The sequence below is a fragment of the Mauremys reevesii genome, unplaced genomic scaffold (assembly GCF_016161935.1).
Source record: "Mauremys reevesii isolate NIE-2019 unplaced genomic scaffold, ASM1616193v1 Contig8, whole genome shotgun sequence".
Taxonomy (NCBI): domain Eukaryota; kingdom Metazoa; phylum Chordata; order Testudines; family Geoemydidae; genus Mauremys; species Mauremys reevesii.
The window spans coordinates 323,434-343,708 of NW_024100895.1; the positions used below are offsets into that span (position 1 = coordinate 323,434).

Genomic DNA, 20,275 nt, shown 5'->3' on the forward strand with positions numbered 1-20,275 from the left:
CTGGGAGGGCTGTTTCCAGTGGGGTCTTGGGGAGCGGGCTGTGTGTGCAGCTGTTTCCAGGGGAGTCTCCAGGGGGCACCGCAGAGCCCGGGGCTAGTCCCAGCTCCCTCTACAGGAGCTGGAGGGGGACGGGGTCAGTGATTCAGGACTCCGGGGTTCCATCTCAGCAAGTGGGGGTGTCTAGGACTCCATCCCACGCCTGCCAGGGGCCGGGTGACCATGTTCCCAGGCCCAGCGGGCACCGAGGAACGAGGCCTGGGCAGAGACCTGCAGAGAGAACAGGAGCTCCAATAATATTTTCTTTATTTACATGTTCCAGGCTGGAAAGGTCAGAACAGCTGAGCCCGCCCTCGGGGTCTGACGGGGCGGGCAGGGGACGGGGAGGGAAAAGGAAGGAGTAGAAAACAATTGTACAGTCAACATAAAAAACAGCCCCCCTCCCCTCCCTGCCCCCCCAGTAAGGAGCATGCTGCCCGGGCCGTGCCCCCGCGGGCTCTGTACACTGCAGTCCTGGAGCCGGGCGGGCGACACCCGTCTCTGCAGGGCCTCGCGGCCCAACCGCTGCTCAAATAAATAAACCCTCCCCGGAGAAGGGGACGAGGCCGCCGGTGGGACGTGAGATGGGGGGCCAGCGATGCAGCCCAGAGCACGTGAGGGGCTTGCGGCTTCCGTCTGTCCGGCCAGGCCCCCCCAAACCTCCAGCCCCAAGAGCAAATCCAAGCGTGGAGACTTCCAAACCCTTTAAAACCCAAACTCTGCGCTGGGAAAAGCTCCCATGCGTCAGAACCAAACCAAACCAAACGGTAAAACCTGGCTGGGGTCGCGCCGGGGCCTGCACAGGCTGTGCCCGGCAGGTGCCTCTGCGCCGACAACCCCCAGGGGCCTCCGAACTGTAAACACTGGGGCAGTGCCCATGTCCGTGAGGGGGCAGTCACTGGCACCCTCCCCCGCCTTGGGGGTGCTGCCCGCCGGGTGGAGCTGCTCAGTCCGGTTCACATGGGGTCCGGTCCCGCAGAGCCTCTTCTGAACCTGCCCACGCTTCCACCCGGCCACGATGCCGCCCGCCCACTGCCATCGCCGCCACCGCTCTAGCCGGAATCCGAGTCGCTGGTGTCCGAGGACGAGGAGCTGGAGCTGCTGCTGCTGGAGTCGGAGCTGGAGCTGCTGGCGCTGAGCCGCGACACGGGCACCTGCTGGGCAGACTCCGGCTTCTCGTTGGCTGCAGGGGAACAAGGGAGCCGGTCAGCAAACAGAACACGCACTTTATCCTGCGCTGGGAGCCGGGCTGGGCTGGCGGGGGGGTGCAGGTCGGGAGTGAGGGGCACTGGCAGAGCTGGGGGGCAGGGCTGGGCTAGCAGGGGCTGCAGGTCGGGAGTGAGGGGCACTGGCAGAGCTGGGGGGCAGGGCTAGGCTAGCCGCGGCTGCAGGTCGGGAGTGAGGGCACCAGCAGAGCTGGAATCATTCCCCCTCACCCCGCTCCGAATTCCTGCCTCGCGGACCCCAACGCTGACGCCCCCAGAGGGAAGGCAGGGACCTCCCGCCCCCTGCCCAGCACTCACCCTTCTTGGGGGGCTTCTTGGTGGAGTTGAGCTGGCCGCTCACGTCCTGCAGCCGCTTCTCCAGCTCCCGTTTCTTCTCCAGCGCCAGCTCCTCCTTCGTCTTCCCCACCGGCTTCTTCATGGCTGCAGCGGGCAGGACAGACGTGCTCAGAGAGCTCCCGGCGGCTGGCTGCCTCCCTGAGCCCCCCTATGCCCACCCCGCCTGGGGAGCAGACAAGCCCACCCCTGCACTCAGCCCCACCCCATCTCTGTACAGTGTGCGCAGGGGCAGAGCGCACTGCTCCCCAAGGCTCCCCCCATCCCTCGTAAGGCAGACGGGGTTGTGTACAGGCAGGACGGGGGGTCACTGCTGAGATCTTCCCTTCCCCCCTGGCTAACTCACTGCAAGGCTCCCAGGCATCCCCCTCACGCTAACCCCAGAACATCCCCCCATGCTCTCACTGGGAGGCACCCAACCCCCTAAGCTCCCTGATTTCCCCACCCTAACAACTTCATCTCCCTCCACTCTTTCTCGACCACGTCTTTACCCCCCGGCAGCAGGGCAGGGCCTCTCTCATGTCAGCACCACGAGGCTCTGGATGGGGGGTCTTTGGCAGGGAACAGGAACTGAACGCAGGGCTCCCACATCCTAGGCCAGAGCCCAGCCTGGGACCACCCCCCCACTCACTCTCGCTGTAGGGCTTGCGCGGCTTCTTGCGCAGGCAGGACAGCACGTAGCGCTCCAGCTCCCGCAGGGTGGAGGGCTTGAGGGTCTCGAAGTCGATCTCGATCTCCTCGGGGTTGGAGTCGCGCAGCGAGGGCTCCCGCGACTGGATGATGTGCACCACCCGCCCCAGCTTCTCCCCCGGCAGCTTGTTGATGTCCAGGCTGAGCTGGCGCTTCTCGTCGTAGGTCATGGGCTTGCTCTCCTCCTCCTCTTCCGAGTCGTAGAGCACGGGGGGTGCCGGCAGCGCCGCCTTCGACACCTTACTGGAATTCCTGGGGGGGGGGGGGGGGGGGAAGGAAATGTCAATCATGGCCAGATATCCCTCTTCTGGGCCACTGTGTGCCACAGAGCCAGCCCTGCCACCCACATGGCCAGAGTGGAAATCAAAAAGAACCTAAGCGGGAACTGAAAAAGCAGGACAAAGCTTGTTTATCCTTTTCCAATCTCTGAGGAGAACGTAGGTGTGAGAGAATCAGATCTACTGGTTCCGAAGGCTTGAAGGACACGGTGACCAGAAACAACCAGCTCAGTTCACTAACTTGTTCACCAAATCAGTTGTAAACACAAAGTTTTTGATAAGCTTCTTTTCTTTTACATTTCCAAGACATTTGAGGTCATTTTACTGAATTAAAAATCAGTCCAAAAACATGTGCCTTTTTAAACTGCATTCCAATTTCCATCAAAATAGATCACAACCAATCTAGTAAATAAATGCATCATTCCCAATTTCTTTGCACAATAAAACACGCAATATAATGGCTTAAATAAAAATGTAGAAATCTACTGTTTCTTCGTGAACTGCAAAAAGTATCACCAAGTTTAGCATAAAGCTTATATTCAGTTACATAACATAGGAACGGCCACACTGGGTCAGACCAGACGTTCATCTAGCCCAGTGTCCTGTCTGCCGACAGCGGCCAGTACCAGGTGCTCCAGAGGGAATGAACAGAACAGGGAATCATCAAGTGTCCCATCCCTAGCTTCTGGCAAACAGAGGCTACAGACACCATCCCTGCCCAGCCTGGCTAATAGCCATGGATAGACCTATCCTCCAGGAACTTATCTAGTTCTTTTCTGAACCCATTTATACTCTTGGCCTTCACAACAGCCTCTGGCAAGGAGTTCCACAGGTTGACTGTGTGTTGTGCAAAAAAAAATACTTCCTTTTATTTGTTTTAAATCAGCTGCCTATTCATTTCATTTGGTGACCCCTAGTTCTTGTGTTAGGAGGAGTAAATAACACTTCCTTATTTATTTTCTTCACACCAGTCATGATTTTATAGACCTCTAGCATATCCCCCCTTCGCAGTCTCTTTTCCAAGCTGAAAAGTCCCAGTCTTATTAATCTCTCCTCATACGGCAGCTGTTCCCTACCCCTAGTCATTTCTGTTGCCCTTTTCTGAACCTTTTCCAATCCCAACAGATCTTGTTTGAGATGGGGGGTGACCACATCTGCACGCAGGATTCAAGGTGTGGACGTCCCATGGATTTATATAGCAGCAATATATTTGTCTGATTATCTCGTTCTTAATGATTCCCAACACCCTCTTAGCTTTTTTGCAAATCAACATGTTTTAATGGTTCTCAACTAACAAGAATGACCCTCTGTAGGAAAAGAACTAAATACAAGGGCAAAACAGGATTTCAACCCAGATTTTCTGCTTCTTGACTGAAATCAATCCACCGTGATGGCCACAAATCCACCTCCTGTGGGTATCGCAGGAGCCAGCCCACCACCCAAGGCCTCTGCTGTGGAACTCATGTGGGGCTGGGAGCGCAGGTGGAAGCGGAGAGGTGAGCAAGACCCTTTGCTCACACCCCGTCAGACACACCCGTCAGGAAGCTGAAGCTGCTGAGACGGGGATTCACGTGGAAGGGGAGAGGTGCTCACACACGGAGGTGCTCCTGGGGACCCTGGAAGCCCCTGTAGCCACAGTGCGGGGACCCCAGGAGCTGCCCACTGGATGTCAGACCCACGCTGTGCCAGGAGCAGCTAAGCCCTGTACCCCCACCCAGCCAAGGGAGTCGGCGGCAGGCAGCCGTCAGACAGGCTTTGGCTTGTTCACACAAGGTCATCGCCATGGTCGATCCGCCGGGGAAAGAGTCATCACGCAGCTGCCCTCGCCACTCCCCAGCTGGTTGGGGCACGGGCTGCCCTGCCACCTCCACATATCCCCACCCTGCTCACTTGGTGATGCTGCTGCTGCTGCTCCCGCTGGTCCCTCCACTGCTGCCCCCTGCCTTCTTGGCCTTCTTCAGCTGGGCCTGGCGTGCCCGCGCCTCCTCATCGCCTCCCCGGCCCTTGTGCTTCTCCGATTTCTTCTTCCTTTTCTTCTCCTTCCTCTCCCGCTTCTTTTTGGGCTTGGAGACCGGGCCCTGCGACAGGGCGGCCAGCTGCTCATGCACTGCCCGCAGCTGGGGGGAGAGACACACACCAGTGAGAGGGGACCCAGAGACACGAGGGGGCTGCGAAGCCGAACCCTGCACAGGGCAGCCAGCTGCTCATGCACTGCCCACAGCTGGGGGGAGAGAGACACCAGTGAGAGGGGACCCAGAGACGAGGGGGCTGCGAAGCCGAACCCTGCACAGGGCAGCCAGCTGCTCATGCACTGCCACAGCTGGGGGGAGAGAGACACACCAGCGAGAGGGGACCCAGAGATCCATGAATTCTCACCAGCTGCAGCTGGAGAGGGACGACAAGGAGCAGAGGAAGGGAGCTCAGCACTAGCCCAGAGACAGGGCTCCCGTGCAAGGGGGCCAGGACACAGCCAGGGAACCCAGGGAAGATAGCGCCCTGCCTGTGGCCAGGAGGGGAGATGGAAAGAGAGAGACAGGGAGGAAGACACCACTAGGGGCAGAGGGAGGCAGGGAGACAGCACCCCACGGAGGAGCTAAATGCTGAGTGGAGGGACCCAGCCAAGCACTGCCGCCCCCCCCCCCCCCAAAAGAGAAGGCGCAGCCTCCACACCCGTATGGTCAGGGTCGACGGCCTCACCTGCTCCTGCAGCTCCGCCAGCCGGTTGGCGCGCTCCTCCTCCGAGTCGGAGCTCTCCTCGCTCTCCGACGAACTCTCGCTGCTGCTCTCCTCGTCGTCCTCATCCTCATCTTCGTCCTCATCCTCGTCGTCGCTGGACGACTCCTCGGAGGAGGATTTGGAGAGGGCTCCAGACAGCCCGGCCGATGGTGGGTTGGTGTCCAGGGGCTCATCCGGCATCTTGGCATAGCTGAACTCGAACACGTCCTGCGGGAGGGCGAGGGAGGCCAGGGTTAGCGGGTGCAGTGGGGAGACAAAGGCGTGCTGAGTCCTGGGGTGGGGGCGGGGGGAGGGGAAGTGCCACCTGGCCCCGCTGCCCCACTCACCTGCAGCTTGCGAGCCATGGCCACGACGTCGTGGTCGGGCGGGTTGTACTTGTAGCAGTTGGAGAACATTAACCGGACGTCGGCAGCAAATTCCTGCGCGTCGTGGTAATCCCGGTTCTCCATCTTCCGCTGCACCACAGGCAGAGAACACAGGGTGAGCGGGGGTGGCTGCACCAGGGAAGGGGCACAGGCCCCCCACCCCCGAGGTTCTCCCCAGACTGGGCTGCAGCAAGGGGGCTCAGAACAGCCCATCAGGCAGTTACCACTGGCCAGAGCCTGCCAGACTCTGCTGGGGGCAGGACAGCCCCCACCGCCTGCGAGGAGGGGCAGGGTCTCAGGCTGCCACAGGACACTTTCCACAGGGCGATCTGGCAGGCTCCCCAGTGGGGGACCTGTCTCCTGTAGACCCGCACCAGGAAGGCCTCAGCTCACACCTGGACGGCACGGAGGTTTCTGGGATGCCCCCTTCCCAGGGCCAGGTCACGGGCTGCACTTCAGGGATGCCTTGGTACTAAGCTCTCCCCCAGTCCCCAGAGGAAGACTCCGGGGCACACCCGGATGTTCCCCAGCACCCTTCCCCTCCCTCCCTGCAGAGCCCCCAGCCGCACCTTGACGGTGCTGAGGTCCATGGGGCACTTGATGATCTCGTGGTAGTCGTGCAGCCCCAGGGCCGAGGCGTCGACGGGCTTGTAGAAGGGCCAGGCGTAGGCCGCGTGCTTCTTGGACACCAGGTCCTTGAGGATGCCGTTGCAATACTTGAGCTGCTCGGACAGCTTGCCCTTCTTGGAGGTCTGGTGCTGCTGCGAGTCGGGCAGGTCCTTCTTGGGGGGCTTGATGGGGCGCCCGCTCTCCCGCCGGGTGGGGATCTTGGCCGCTTTGGGCTCCAGAAGGGTGGCCGACGGGGACGACTCCCCGCTGGTGGCGATGATGGCTGTGGTGGTGGGGGTGGTGGTGTCCGCTTTTCGCTTCACACCCTTCTTCTGTGGGGCAGGGGCAGAGAACATGAGCAGTGCGCTGAGCAACACCCCCCCTCCCCCACCCAATTTCATGCCCATACAGAACCAACTGAAACCCCAAACCACCCAGCACCTGTCCCACACGGGACAACTGCAGAAACCCCACCGTCCTGCAGCCCAATGCGAACAGCACCCCCACAGCCAAGTATTTTCTGACACCCTCCGACATGTGGCCAACCGCAGCACCTCCCTCCAGGTCTGCAAACACCACCCCCTCCACAGCAGGACAGAATGCAGATGGTTCAACCCAGCCAAACCCCCCTGCCCCACCAACCCCCCTGCCAGTCTCACAAGCTGTTCACTCGACCACCCCCAGCCCCACGCCAGACAGGTGGGTGCCTACCTTGGCCACGGGCTGCGTGGGAGCGGGCACAGCCAGCACTGGCTGGCAGGCGGCGGAGTGCAGTGATTTGAGAAGCGGTGCCGAGATCACCGAGGGGTGGGGGATACTGAGCACAGTGGTGGGGATCTCAGCGCTTGGGGTGTAGAGCGAGGCGTGCGAGACCGAGGAGACTGCGGGCACTTGGTGAGCTGCAGTGACTGCTCCTGCCAGGAGAGCTGGGGGAATACGCAAGCACCAGTTAGCACCAGCACCTGGGAATATAGTCACCACCACACAAGGCCCAATGTCACAGCTGACCATGGAACCGAGGAGTCCTGGCTCCCAGCCCACCCATCTCTAACCACTACACCCCCCCCCCCCCATTTCCAGACCACCCTTTCAGGGGGACATTCATTCCTCCATGTCTGGGATCTGCTTGCCCCCACACCAGAGCTGCTGCCTACTGCCCCCACCCCTCCAGAGCAAACTCTGGCTAGTCTCCCGTCACAGAGCGCACGTACCTGCCGCCCGGGAAGCCCCCTTCTTGTGACTGTTCTTGGCCACGGTGATGACAATCTCCTGCTCCTCTGCAGGCATCTGAGCCACTTTCTGCAGGAAAATCTTCTCCAGGGTCTGGGCCATCAGCACAATGTCATCGGTGGGCTGCAGGCCAAGGCAGAGGGAGGGATTAGAGGGGGCAGGGGAGGGGCCCAAGGAGAAGAGCACTGCAGGGAGGGCCGGCCGGCCGGCTCTCACCTTGTTGTAGATGTAACAGTTGGTGAACATGGTGTTGAAGTCCTGCATGCACTCCGCCGCCCCCCAGTAATAGCTGTTCTCCAGACGCCGCTTGATGGTCCCCATGTCCATGGGCTGCTTGATGATCTTGTGATAATCCTGCCGGCAGAAGAGCACAAGGGGCCAGGTGGTCAGTCACAAGGCGGGAGCCCTACAACAAGGATCCCAGTCACACCCGCGCCCCAGAGGCACACGATCAAGGGAGGGTGCTGGCATCTCAGTCCAGAAATACCCAAGAGGAGCTCACGGACGCAGGAGCTGTGTAATGTCACTCATGCACACACATCTCATTCCGGTTTCTACACTCAAGTCACCTGGCAAAGGACAGGGGTTGTATCCACTCAGGGACACTTCCTAGGGTGCCTGCAGTGTTCCAGTCAACGCTGGATTCAGCCTCGCATACAACTCAGGGACGGGGACCCCTGCGCACCCTGGAGCGGAGAAGCCTAAGCTACTGGGACAGCTGGTGACCATGAATGGCTGCGGTCCCAGTGACCCAACAACCTGGACGACTCCAGTCCCAAGTGGGGTGCGACAGGGCTGGGAGACTAAAGCTAAGGAAAGAGCAAACCTACGTGGAATTTACCTCCGGGCTTTAAATCCTTGAGCGCCACAGGTGCACGGGGGGCTGGCGTTTAATATTGGGGTCACGTGATGTCTTCTACAAATTCATGGATGGGAATCTGCAAAACGCATTCAGGGCACAAGAGATTAGGTGGGGAAGTGTCCGGGTTACCTGTAAAGGGTCTGCCTCACCTTATCCCCACCTTTGTAGGGAGCAGCAGGGTGGGGAGGCTGGTTTGGGGAAGCTCCCAGGACAAGCCAAGCAGGCCGGATCTACAGGGACCTGGAGACCCTCAGCTCTGGGACAGCATGGAACCAGCTGAGAGACCACCACAGGTCGGGAAGGAGGAGTTGGGGATGGCACAGCCCAGGCACCTGCAGCTGCATCTTTGCGGCACAGACCCCAGGATGGGACAGTGCTGTCCCTGGGACTGTCAGGCTGGGGGGTTGGGGGGATACTTTAGGTTAGGCCACTTGGTGAAGCAATATTTGACTGACGCATCCTCCAAACACCCCTGGAAAGGCACACACTCTCCAAGCCAGTAAGGATCAACCGGGGGACAGACAGACACACACACACACACACCCCTCCCACCCTCTGGGCCTCAGTCACTCCCATGCCCAGCCCACAGGGCTCATTACCGGCAGGCCCAGCTTGACAGCATCGACAGGCTGGCGGAAGGGCCAGGCGAACTGATGTTTCCACAGGGCCTTCATCACCACCTTGTGGAGATACTGCAGTTGGTTGGTGACCCTGCCTGGCTTTTTGGGGTTGGACACCTCCGGTGGTGGAGGGTTCACCTGAGGCAGGTGCAGGGCTGGCACCGACGCCATGGTGGGGCTCTCGAAACCCTCGTAGAGCAGTGACGGCTTGCGGATCCGCTTGCCTGGGGTCGACTCCGTCGCCAGGCCCATGAGCCCAGTACTGCCCTCCCCCAAAATCCTGAAATGGGAGCAAAGACACCATTAAAAGGGTGTAACTAGGACTAAGAAGCTCATGCCATCTGGCCCTGGGCCACCAGCACACAGCAACACAGAGCAACAGGGCCTGCAGACACCACAGGGGCAGGACACCTCAGGTGGAGGGAAAGAACTCTGTGCCTGCTGGCGACAGCTACTCTTGGGTCCGGGAAGGAGCTCTTCTGAAAAGTCTCCCCAAAAAACCATTCCTGAAGCAAAGCTGAGAGGCGCCTGTGCTATTTATACCCCTCCTAGGGCACAATTAGTGCTGGGAAGATTGTGCTGCTTCTCCGAAAACATCCATCCAATACCAAGCGAAAGGCAGAGAGGGAAGTGTACTAAGGCAATCTGTCTCTGGGACATGGGTGAATTCTCAGCCACACGCATGCCCAGGGAGAGGCCATGAACTCTAGCCAGTTGCCGCTAGCCTAGGGTGGCATTCCCAACTGTTTCTATGGGAGCACGAACCAAGGGCCTCTCCTAAGGGCCAGACCCCAGAGATCTTGCTGTGGAACACCAACACCCCACACAACACTAGTGTGTCATAGCTACGAAACCACACCGCAAGCACCAGAGAGATTCAGGGCTGCAGAGCCAAGGTTCTGGCACACATCCAGGTTATGTCTGGAAACAAAGGACGGCAGATTAGCTCCATGAAAAGCCTCATCTATTTCTGTGCCTTCTGGACAGGAGTGTTCCCTAGAAGTCACTGCCCAAAGTCCCAATGGCACAGGGCAGGGCTCTCCAGCAGGATGTGGAAGGGACAGGAGATGGGGACGCCCATGAGGCACAGGTAGCACAAGCAGAAGTCACACCACATGGAGGTCTCCTGCAGCTCAGCAATCTAGCATGGAATCTACTTTAAGGCCAGTCTGACCTCCTGTGTATCCCAGGCTGGTACATTTCACCACTGCTCTATAAATGCAGCGATGGGTTGCCAGGGCCCACGTTAGACTGCCTGGGGCCGGGGCTAAGCCCAAGCCTCACCGCCCAGGGCTCAGGCTTCTGCTTCAGCCCTGGACAACAGAGCTCAGGTTACAGAACCCCCCAGAGATGAAGCTCTTGGGCCTTTGGCTTTGACCTCCCCACTGTGGGCAGCTGCCCCAGCAGGCTCAGATCCTCCCTCCTGGGCTTGTTTAGTAATTTTTGTGGAGAACCCCATCTCCAGTGAACCAAATCACCTGTGCTATACAGACACTCCCCGGGTTATGCAAACCCGACTTACGGAAAATGTTCCGTAAGCTCTTTTTGGCGCGTAATTGTCAGAGATACATTCCCGACTTGCGCAAACTTCAACTTATGCGTAAGTCGGGGAGCTTCTGTACAGAGCTGTGCTGTGCATAGTAACCAGAGCCGGTCAATGAATACACTCAGGGGAACAGCATCCCCAGGGCCAAACTCGAAGGAACCCGACATCCCCACCGCTCTCCTTAGAGGCACACACAGCAAGGCACTGGCAGGGCCTGGGACTGTGTCACCAGGTTGCTATAGGGCCTCTAATCACAGCCCTGCAAAAACCAGGGGAACCAAACCAGTGTTACAATCCCAGTTCAGAGCTTGCATCCTGCTTAACAAGGAATGGGGGGGGGGGGTCACCCTGGCTCCACCCAGTGGGGAACCTGGGTTTCCTATCCCTGGCAGCCAGCCAGAAGTCAAGGCGTAATCTTGGGATACTGAGATCCCCCTCCCCCATGCTGTGTCTCCAGACAGGACCGGTGGACAGGCTGATAAAAGGTGGAGGGCTGGCCCCGGGGAGTCAGGAGCAGCACCAAGGCCTCATGCTATCAAGAGGAGAGAGGTGTTAGATGTTGTGTTGTTTCCCTAACACTTGGGAGACTCCTAGCAAAATCACCACTTCACCCCTCCATAAGCAACTACTACTCAACTCCAGGGCAAGCGGTCTTTGCCAGGGGACTAGCTCTGACAATTCCTGCCTTCCCTGGGGGGCCAGATGCCAGAGTGGGATCCCTGTCAGAATGCCCTGCGCTGACATGTCAGCTCATCTGTCATGGGCAGGAGGCCCTGTGGGGGGGGGGAGTCCCCAGGCTGTGTGGACACACTCAGATGCCAAGGATAAAGGGACAGGAACCACAGTGCCTCTGATTAGCCAGGAGTAATTCCCAGGAGGACAGGGCAGGGGTCACTTCCCCTTTCCCAGCCAGGGGACAGTGTGGCACAGAGGGGTCCATCTGTTCCAGTGCTGCACCACCCCAGAGCCGACCATCCTGCTCCACACCCTCTGCCTGAGGAGAGCTGGGAGCCCCTTACTCAGCAATGGACCAGGGGGTCACTGGAGCAGGGTTGAAAAGCCACTTGGCAGATCTAGTCCACACCTGAGAAGCTTATTGCTTCTGTTTGGGTTGGGTTCAGTGTCCGGTCCAGCCCAGGCCGTCCCCTTGGGGAGTCTGGAGACAGGCTGAGGTTGTAAGCAATCCCAAAGGGCTGACCTCACACCTGTCCCCTCTCAGCCACTCCTGATAACAAGGGGGCTGGAAGCAGGGATCACCGAGTAGAATCCTCTATGTTGTACAAATCAGAAATGTTCCTAATGACCCCTTCTTCTTGCCTTAACATGAACCTATGAATCCAATCTTTCTACCTCCAGGGACTAGGAGCAACCTCCCTTCTCTCCCAGAGGGGCACGGCTAGTGAAGAGTGGTGGGAGCAGGCCAGGGGCAAGCTGGCAAACTGGCCACGCACACAGGGCTGACATGTGCCTGACTCACCCTCACTGCAGCCCTCCTCCCTTTGCCACATGCATGACTGCACAGAAAACTCACCCCTCCCAAGCCCTGACCCCACTCCAATGACCCTGCTGCAAGGCACAACTGCAGTGACAGCACAGCTAAGAAATAGCAGTGGCAGGTCTCAGAGTTCCCATGCACACACGCCAACACGTGGCAAGTGCAGACCCAGCATCGTCTCACAAAAGGCACCCAAAACACCTGCCAGGACAGCCAAGAGTTGCTCTTCCTTTTGGGGGATGCCCATATTTTAGCATGATAGAAACTGATTCTGTGTAAATAAACCCAAGCCATCAAATGCATAAACCCCCTACAGAATACAGGAACCGCAGAGGCAGCGCACCCCCATTTAATGCATGGTTTCAAAAAACCCCACTCCACAAATACATTGGCAGTGTCTGGCACCCCCAATTAACATCAGAAAGCAAGTAGTAGATGATGTTTTCACCCCTCAGCTCACAGAGGGCCGAGCCGCATGCAGTGTCCTTAGCAGGCAAGGTGCACACTGGTAAGTGGGGCTAGCACCCCCAATTAACTGTGCATTGCAGAAACACAGGGTGCCAGGCCCCTGGGTACCATATAACAGGATCAAACCCTAGCACAGCAGCGCTTAGAAAGGAATGCTGACCCACAGGCCCCCCATGTCCCCCAGGAACGGAAAGTGAGGGTGTCAATAACTCCAAGTCCTCTAACACAGGACAAGGGGTCACTGAGGTGACCCCACCAGCCCCCCCACTAATGACAGCAATGCAAAATGGCTTTGCATATAACACCCCGCAGCAGGCCCCATGTAACAGCAGCGCATCCAAGGCACCCCAACCCACTGCCGCCATATCGCCCAGCAATGCCCCCCCCATGGCATACCCCGCCCCCCGCCCCCCAGGCAAACCGGGGCCGAGCCCAGCCCCCCGGCAGAGAGCCAGGCACCTACTTGTTGTGGGGATTCACATTCTGCAACATGCCTGCAGCGGCTGCTTTCCAGGGTCTCCCTCCTCCTCCTCCTCCTCCAGATCCTGGGTCCTCGGCTGAGCCCCCCACTTTGCCAGGGTGCGGGGGCAGGGGCGGGGAAGAGGAGCCCTAGTGACACATGCTGTTCCCGCGCCGCTGGGGGCAGGGCGGCCCGCTGCTGAGCATCACCGACGGAGGAGGACAGGCGGGCGGGCGGCGGCGGCTCCCCCCAGCGCTCCCGTCACACGGCGGGGGGGGGGGAAGGCGCTGGGGAGGGGGGGAAGGCGCTGGGGAGGGGGACAAGCCTGGCCCCCCCGCCCCACCCCCCAGCGGCTAGAACCAGACGCAGGGGCTCAGGCGAGCAGCGGCCGGGTGCCGGGCCCATGCACAGCCGCGGGGCCGATGTCTCCAGCGAGGCGAGCGGCACCAGCGAGGGGGGCGGGGACCCCAGCACCATTCACCGGGTTTACATGAATGGAAGCGAAGAAAATGGCGGCGGCTGAAGGGAGGGGGGTGCAGGGTGGGGGGGCCCCTCTTCGGAGCCCCCGGCGGGCTCCAAATCCTGGCGGGCTCCGGTCAATATAGGGCTCGTTGGGTCCCCCGACGCCCCCTCTGCCCGTGGAGGCCGGTCCCCGGAAGGATGGTCCCCGTCAGGGAGGCGGATGGCACTGGATTGTACGGAGATCACTGGCCCGGCTCCATCTTGGCTGCCAGGGGGATGGGGCGTTCTGCGAGGGCCCTCGAGGCCGCAGGCAGGGGTCTCTACGGAAGCCGGAGAGGTCCTGCGAGCCCGTCGGTGGTGTGGAGGCGGGGGTTGGGGGCTGCCTGGCGGAGGATGGATCCGGATTGAGTCCGCCCCCTTCACGGACCAGACTTCAACCAGTTCCTTCCTCCTCTTCAGCGAAATGGCGCCTCTCGGCCTGTCCCCGGTCAGCCTTATATAGACAGCGGCTTGCCTCTGATTGGGTGGCAACAGTTGTGACATCACCCCGCCATCCGGGCTCGCCCCTTCGCCGGCTCATTGGGCGGAAGCTTGCCAGACGCCGCGTTCTGATGGGCCTCCATAACCATCAGTCACATTTCTGCTCTTCCCCGCCCCCTCGTCAGGCGCTCGAGCTGCCGGCCTAGGCGGCGCGCGCTGCCATTGGCCAGCGCTGCCATTCGTTGTTGGCTAACTGGCTGCCGAGTCACGTGGGGGCGGGGCGACCGTTGGAACTGGCAGTTGGCTGTTGTTGTGCTGCTCCCCGCGGGGGAGGGGGAGAGGAGGGAAGCGCCATTTTGAGCTGCAGCGGGGAAGAGGGCGGACAATAAAGCGGCTGCTCCCTTCAGCCGGCCCCTGCGCCGCCCCACATACACCGCGAACCGCTCCGAAACTCCTGTCACAAACGTGCCCCCGAACGCACCCCAGCCCCGGCCCAGACATCCCGAGGGCCCCTCGCCGCGAGGGACGGGGAAAGGCCCCCGCCAACCTGCCGGTGCCCCCCAACTAACCTGGCACTTGTGCCAGCTCCTGGCGCTCAGTCCAGCCTCTGCTCAGACCCTAACAGCACCGTCCCCTCCCCAGCCGTACCCCAGACATGGGGGGTCCCCGAAATCCCGCCAGAAACATCCCTATGCCCCCCACAATGCTAACATCTCCCTCCCCCGCCTGCTCTCGCGCCAACCCCACTCCAGCCCCCCCTCAGAGCACGTCAACAGCACCGTCCCCCCCGTCCCAGCCGTACCCCAGACATGGGGGTACCCGAAATCCCACCAGAAATGCATCCCCCTATGCCCCCCACAATGCTAACAGCTCCCTCCCTCCACCTGCTCTCATACCAACCCCTCTCCAGCCCCCTCAGAGCACGTCAACAGCACCATCCCCCCCATCCCAGCCGTACCCCAAACGTGGGGTACCTGAAATCCCGCCAGAAACATCCCTATGCCCCCACAATGCTACCATCTCCCCCCCCGCCTGCTCTCATGCCAACCCCCTGCACCCTCCCCATCAGCACAGATGTCAACAGCACCGTCCCCCCCAATCCCACCTCACCCCCCAAACTCCAATAAAACACGGACGTCACCAAAAATACTGTCAGAAAACCACTCCAATCCCCCTGTGGCACTACCACCTCCCCTCCCCCCTCAGCACTCACGCCAACCCTCACCTACAACCCCGAGCACAGACACCACCACCGTTCCCGTGTACCACAGAGCACAACCAGAAACCCCACAGGAATTCCTGTCTCCACACCCGACACCCCTTCTGAGCTGAGCCCCCCACAGCGTGGATGCTAACGGTGCCATTCCACCCACCCACACACACAATGACCCCCACTCATTGCTCCAGCACCTTTCACACCATGGGACCAGCTTAGCATAGGGACACGGAACCCCGTTAGGGAGCGGGCTTGGCTCCCCAAAACGGTTAAAGGTCCCCACAGAGGGGGCAGATGTGGGGTTTCTAGAGTCATCCCCCCAAATAAATGTGTTAGTCTCTAAGGTGCCACAAGTACTCCTGGTTTTTTTGCGGATACAGACTAACACGGGTGCTACTCTGAGCCCCCCTTTACCCCCAAGTGACTAGCAAAGGTAAGTGACCAGGGCTTCTCCCAAAGCACAAAGGAATGGATGGAACCAAAGGGTTTCAGCCTAGAAACACGTTTCTTTCTCTCTCTCTCTCTCTCCTCTGTTGTCAGGCTGTCTCCAAGGTGCAGGCAGCCGCCATCCTGGCAGCTCCCCCTCCCTCCGCCTCCCCTTTAATATAGGCAGCAAATCTCCTCCCGAAAGCTCTCTGGAGGGCGGGGAAAGGGGAATGATTATGGGGTAACTTGAGGGGGCATCTGGTGGTTTTTCACCCCCCTTTTCCTGCGGGCGGGCGTGGGATCCCTCCCTCTTCTCTGCCCGTCCATCCCCGCCCCTCCTCATCTCTCCACATTTCATCCTCCCTGATCCAGTGAGATGGAAATTCCCCGTTCACGCCTCGGTCCAGGGCTGACCCCCCAGAAGGGAAGGTGGTGGCGTGGGGGATCAGTGATCTCAGAACGGGGGGTTAGTGCCACACATGGTGGAGAGGTGGATCCCACCTTTCAGGTCTGTCTGCAGCGGCCATTTTACATGGAAAGCCCTAGTCGCGTTAGTGCAGATCCCAGGCCCGATGCCCTAATAACCCCCTGAAAGGATCAGGCGCTGCCCCGCCAGGGTGGTAACACGAGGCGGAGAGCGAGGCACATGAGTCATTTCAGCCCCTGAAGTCACCAGGTCTTTGTGCTAGGCGGTCCCACCCCCTGGTGCAGGGCCCGCTCCCTCCTACAGCCGTGACACAGCATTTTCACTGCTTCTCGCAGGCTGCTGCATGATTCGCACCAGGAAATAAGTTAGATATATTATACTGGAAACTGCTTTGCCATCTTAACTGCAGTGATCACTCCTGCAGGGATAGACGTGGATTTGGGGGGGATGATCCTAGGGATTTGGGGGTGTTTAACCCCATTACTATCCCCTCTAAACACCCCCCCTTACTTTGCAGGGAGTGAAGAGCTGGGAAGGCCCAGGCAGATTTGAACCTCATTTTTCCTGGTTTACATTCAACCCAGTGATTTCATACTGTTGCTTTGTACTGATATTTGGTTTTAAGTATCTTTTATGGTTGGCACCAGCTCTCCGCCCGCCTCTCACTCACAGCAAATCCCCCTGTCTGGGTCATCCACATGGCTGCTTATTCAAGGGGCAAATACCCTCTTTGCCCAAGGTCACCAACAGACCCTGGGCCAAGGTGAAACCAGCCCCCCTCTGGTAACTGTGCTGCCCCTACCCCGGGTGAAACCCGGGTCCCAAGCCAAGAGAACCCCCATCCCACAGTACCCTTGAGCGACGGGGACACCCCTATTCACCTCACCCACAAGGATTCCCCCTACTCTGAGTGACCCCCCACTCCAGGGATTCCTCCCATTACCCCCCTTCCCCATAGCAATCCCCACCCCAGCTCCTTCAGCCCCCCTCAGCCCTCCTCACCCTGACTAACCCTGGCACTCACTTCCCTCCTTCCCCATAGTGCTCCCTGCAAGGATCTCTCCCCCCGCCACCCCCAATCTCTATGCCCTGACAAGCCTCAACCCAGGCTCTCCCCAGTGACCCCCACTCCAGGGATCCCTCAGTCCCCTCCCCAGCCCCCACCCTGACCAGCCCCACACCAAGCTCTCTCTGCCTCCTTCTCCCCAGTGACCCGCACTCCAGGGATCTCCCCCCCACACACAATCTCTATGCCCTGCCCAGCCCCAACCCAGGCTCTCACTGCCCCTTCTCCCCAGTGACCCCCCCCGAGGGATCTCTCCCCACCCCCTGCCCTGCCCGGCCTCACCCCAGGCTCTCACTGCCCCTTCTCCCCAGTGACCCACACTCCAGGGATCTCCCCCCCCACAATCTCTTTGCCCGGACCCGCCCCACCCAGGCTCTCACTGCCCCTTCTCCCAAGTGACCACCACCCCAGGGATCTCTCCCCACCCCTCTGCCCTGCCCGGGCGCACCCCAGGCTCTCACTGCCCCTTCTCCCCAGTGACCCGCACTCCAGGGATCTCTCCCCACCCCCTGCCCGGCCCGGCCTCTCCCCAGGATCTCTCTGCCCCTTCCCCCCAGTGACCCCGAGGATCTCTCCCCACCCCCTGCCCTGCCCGGCCTCACCCCAGGCTCTCACTGCCCCTGCCCCCAGTGACCCCAGGCCCCCGTCATGCCTGGCCCCTGGCCCCAGGAATCCCCAGCCCCCAAGGGCCTGTCCTCACCCCACCCCAGCTTCCCCAAATTATTAAGCCATATGCTAATTTTTGCTAATTACCCCGCTAGACTGTTCGTTACAGCGCCTCACCACCCCCCCCCCCGGTTCGCCCCACACAATGGTGCCCCCCCCCCGCAGACCACGTGACGCATCGATCGGCGCGAGGCCCTCTGCGCCCGTCAGTCACCGCCATGCTCGGCCCCGATTGGCGGAGGACCAGCGCAGGGCGGGCACGCGGTTGATTGACAGCTCCGCACCCCACGTGGTTCGCCCCCGCCCTTAAAGGCGCACGAAGCACTCACCGGATGGGCTGCCGGGCGGGCGGCAAAGCCCCGTCCCGGGGCGCGGGGGTCCCATCTCCTCGCCCCCGGCGGAGCCCGGCCGCGATCCCCGCGGCGCCCCGCCCGGGCGGGGGCCCAGCGCATCCCGGGGCGGAGGAGCCTCCGCCTACGTCACCGCCGCGCTGATTGGCTGCCGCCGTCACGTGACGCTCCAACGCGCCCTTCCCCCTCCCGGGGGCCGATCCCCCGCTCGGAGCCGGGAAAGCCGCCGGGGAGGCGCGCGCCAGCCGGGCCCGAGAACCGGGGCGCGCGCGGGGGGGGGGGCCTTCCCACCAGGGCCCCCCGGGCTCCTGCTTTGGGTTAATGTCAGCATGGCGGCGGCACAAGGAGCCCAGGGCGCATGCGCGGGGAGGGGGCGCATGCGCGTTGGGCTCTCGCTGCAGCTCCGACCCCCGCCCACCTCCTCCAGGGCTGGGCGGGGCCGGCCGCGTGCTGCTGCGGGCGGGGGAGGGGCGGCGGCTCTGCAGCGCCTGGGGCGCGTGCAGCGTATCGTGCACGTGACTGCAGTGCAGACAGGGTGCAGTGTCCGTGGGGCGGCCGGGGCCGCCGCAAGGCGCCTTTGTCACTGCACGGGAATTGCATCAACCACGCAGGGGGAACTGGGCAGCGCCCAAGGGAGTGCATGCAACCTGCAGCGTGCAATGGGACAGCCCTGCAGGGAGCGAGCGTGTCCCGCTGTGCAATACCGGCGTGCAGCGTGCGGCACAGAACCACACTGCGACCTGGCAGGCTGCCCATAGAAATAACCCCACGCTGCTCGCAACAGTGCGCCGTAAAGTAGTGCAGCGGGCATGCACCATTCTGCGCTATACAATTGAAAAGTGCACAGCAGGAAAATACATTGCAGAATTTCCATGTGCACACTAATTAATAGTGAAAGCACAGAGGCTATGGAGTTGGACATTCAGCACATGCAAAGCAAGAAGAATAATGCATGAAGTGGTGGCAGGCAAACTTTAGAAGGCATTTTAAATGGTCCTAGTCCTGCTAACACTTAAGCAAGTGCCTGATTTTACTCTCACAAGTAGTCAGTGCAATGATTCCAGTGCTTCGAGTTAAACATGGTGTGACGCATGGCCAGAAAGGGTTAAGCATCCTGCAGGATAAATGACCCAAATTCAACCCTTAGAGGTATTTTGGTAGATAATGTTTGTGTGTTGTGTGTTTCAATATAATTAGAGGTTAACAGTGTAATCAAACAGTCCCTGCCTATGCTGTGTTCTCTTAATTCAGAGACCAAAGGAAATAACATTTAAATGAACTGTACACATAGTAACAACTGACATCTTCTGGGAGAGCAATACAGCAGTGCAGAGACAGTCCAGGAAGCTTTTGGAGAGGGTTGGGGACAACTTCCTGGTACAAGTGCTAGAGGAACCAACCAGGGGCCGTGCTCCTCTTGACCTGCTGCTCACAGACAGGGAAGAATTGCTAGGGGAAGTAGAACTGGGTGGCAACCTGGGCAGAGGGACCATGAGATGGTTGAGTTCAGGATCCTGACACAAGGAAGAAAGGAGAGCAGCAGAATATGGACCCTGGACTTCAGAAAAGCACCCTTTGACTCCCTCAGGGAGCTGATGGGCAGGATCCCCTGGGAGAATAACATGAGGGGGAAAGGAGTCCAGGAGAGCTGGCTGTATTTTAAAGAAGCCTTATTGAGGGCACAGGAACAAACCATCCTGATGTGCAGAAAGAATAGCAAATATGGCAGGTGACCAGCTTGGCTTAACAGAAAAATCTTTGGTGAGCTTAAACTCAAAAAGGAAGCTTACAAGAAGTGGAAACTTGGACAGATGATTAGGGAGGAGTATAAAAATATTGCTGGAGCATGCAGGGGTGTAATCAGGAAGGCCAAGGCACAGTTGGAGTTGCAGCTAGCAAGGGATGTGAAGGGTAACAAGAAGGGTTTCTACAGGTAGGTTAGCAACAAGAAGAACGTCAGGGAAAGTGTGGGCCCCTTACTGAATGGGGGAGGCAACCTAGTGACAGAGGATGTGGAAAAAGCTGAAGTACTCAATGCATTTTTTGCCTCGGTCTTCGCAGACAAGGTCAGCTCCCAGATTGCTGTCCTGGGCAACACAGTATGGGGAGGATAAGAGCAGCTGTCAGTGGTGAAAGAACAGGTTAAGGACTATTTAGAAAAGCTGGACGTGCACAAGTCCATGGGTCCAGATCTAATGCATCCAAGGGTGCTGAGGGACTTGGCTGAT

The 20,275-nt window shown here is 59.8% G+C and overlaps 1 protein-coding gene across 5 annotated transcripts; it reads right to left on the minus strand.

Annotated features, from left to right (window-relative positions):
- Nucleotides 1–286: 286 nt before the first annotated feature.
- On the minus strand, nt 287–18,160 carry LOC120394824 (bromodomain-containing protein 2-like). Of its 5 annotated transcripts, none has more exons than XM_039518975.1 (12): nt 18,027–18,160; nt 8,965–9,265; nt 7,720–7,857; nt 7,485–7,626; nt 6,985–7,199; nt 6,234–6,605; nt 5,626–5,754; nt 5,261–5,506; nt 4,454–4,680; nt 2,227–2,537; nt 1,560–1,682; nt 287–1,219 (listed from the first exon to the last, which is right to left on the minus strand). In XM_039518975.1, the coding sequence occupies exons 2-12, from the start codon at nt 9,235–9,237 to the stop codon at nt 1,089–1,091; spliced, it is 2,307 nt and encodes a 768-aa protein (XP_039374909.1). In that variant the 5' UTR covers nt 9,238–9,265; nt 18,027–18,160; the 3' UTR covers nt 287–1,088. The 5 variants fall into 5 exon arrangements, with proteins under 5 accessions (XP_039374909.1, XP_039374907.1, XP_039374911.1 ...); XM_039518973.1 differs by lacking the exon at nt 18,027–18,160 and adding an exon at nt 12,958–13,186; XM_039518977.1 differs by lacking the exon at nt 18,027–18,160 and adding an exon at nt 8,345–8,441 and having other exon boundaries at nt 9,124–9,251.
- Between the last annotated feature and the right edge of the window lie 2,115 nt (nt 18,161–20,275).

Bases quoted from the DNA above. Each gene is read 5' to 3' on its own strand.
- LOC120394824 (XM_039518973.1), bottom strand. From the start codon at position 12,986: ATGTTGCAGAATGTGAATCCCCACAACAA. The intron at 5,755-6,233 runs GTGCGGCTGGGG...CCTGTGGTGCAG, and splicing joins TGGACCTCAGCACCGTCAAG to CGGAAGATGGAGAACCGGGA. The intron at 5,507-5,625 runs GTGAGTGGGGCA...GCCCTCCCGCAG, and splicing joins CCATGGCTCGCAAGCTGCAG to GACGTGTTCGAGTTCAGCTA.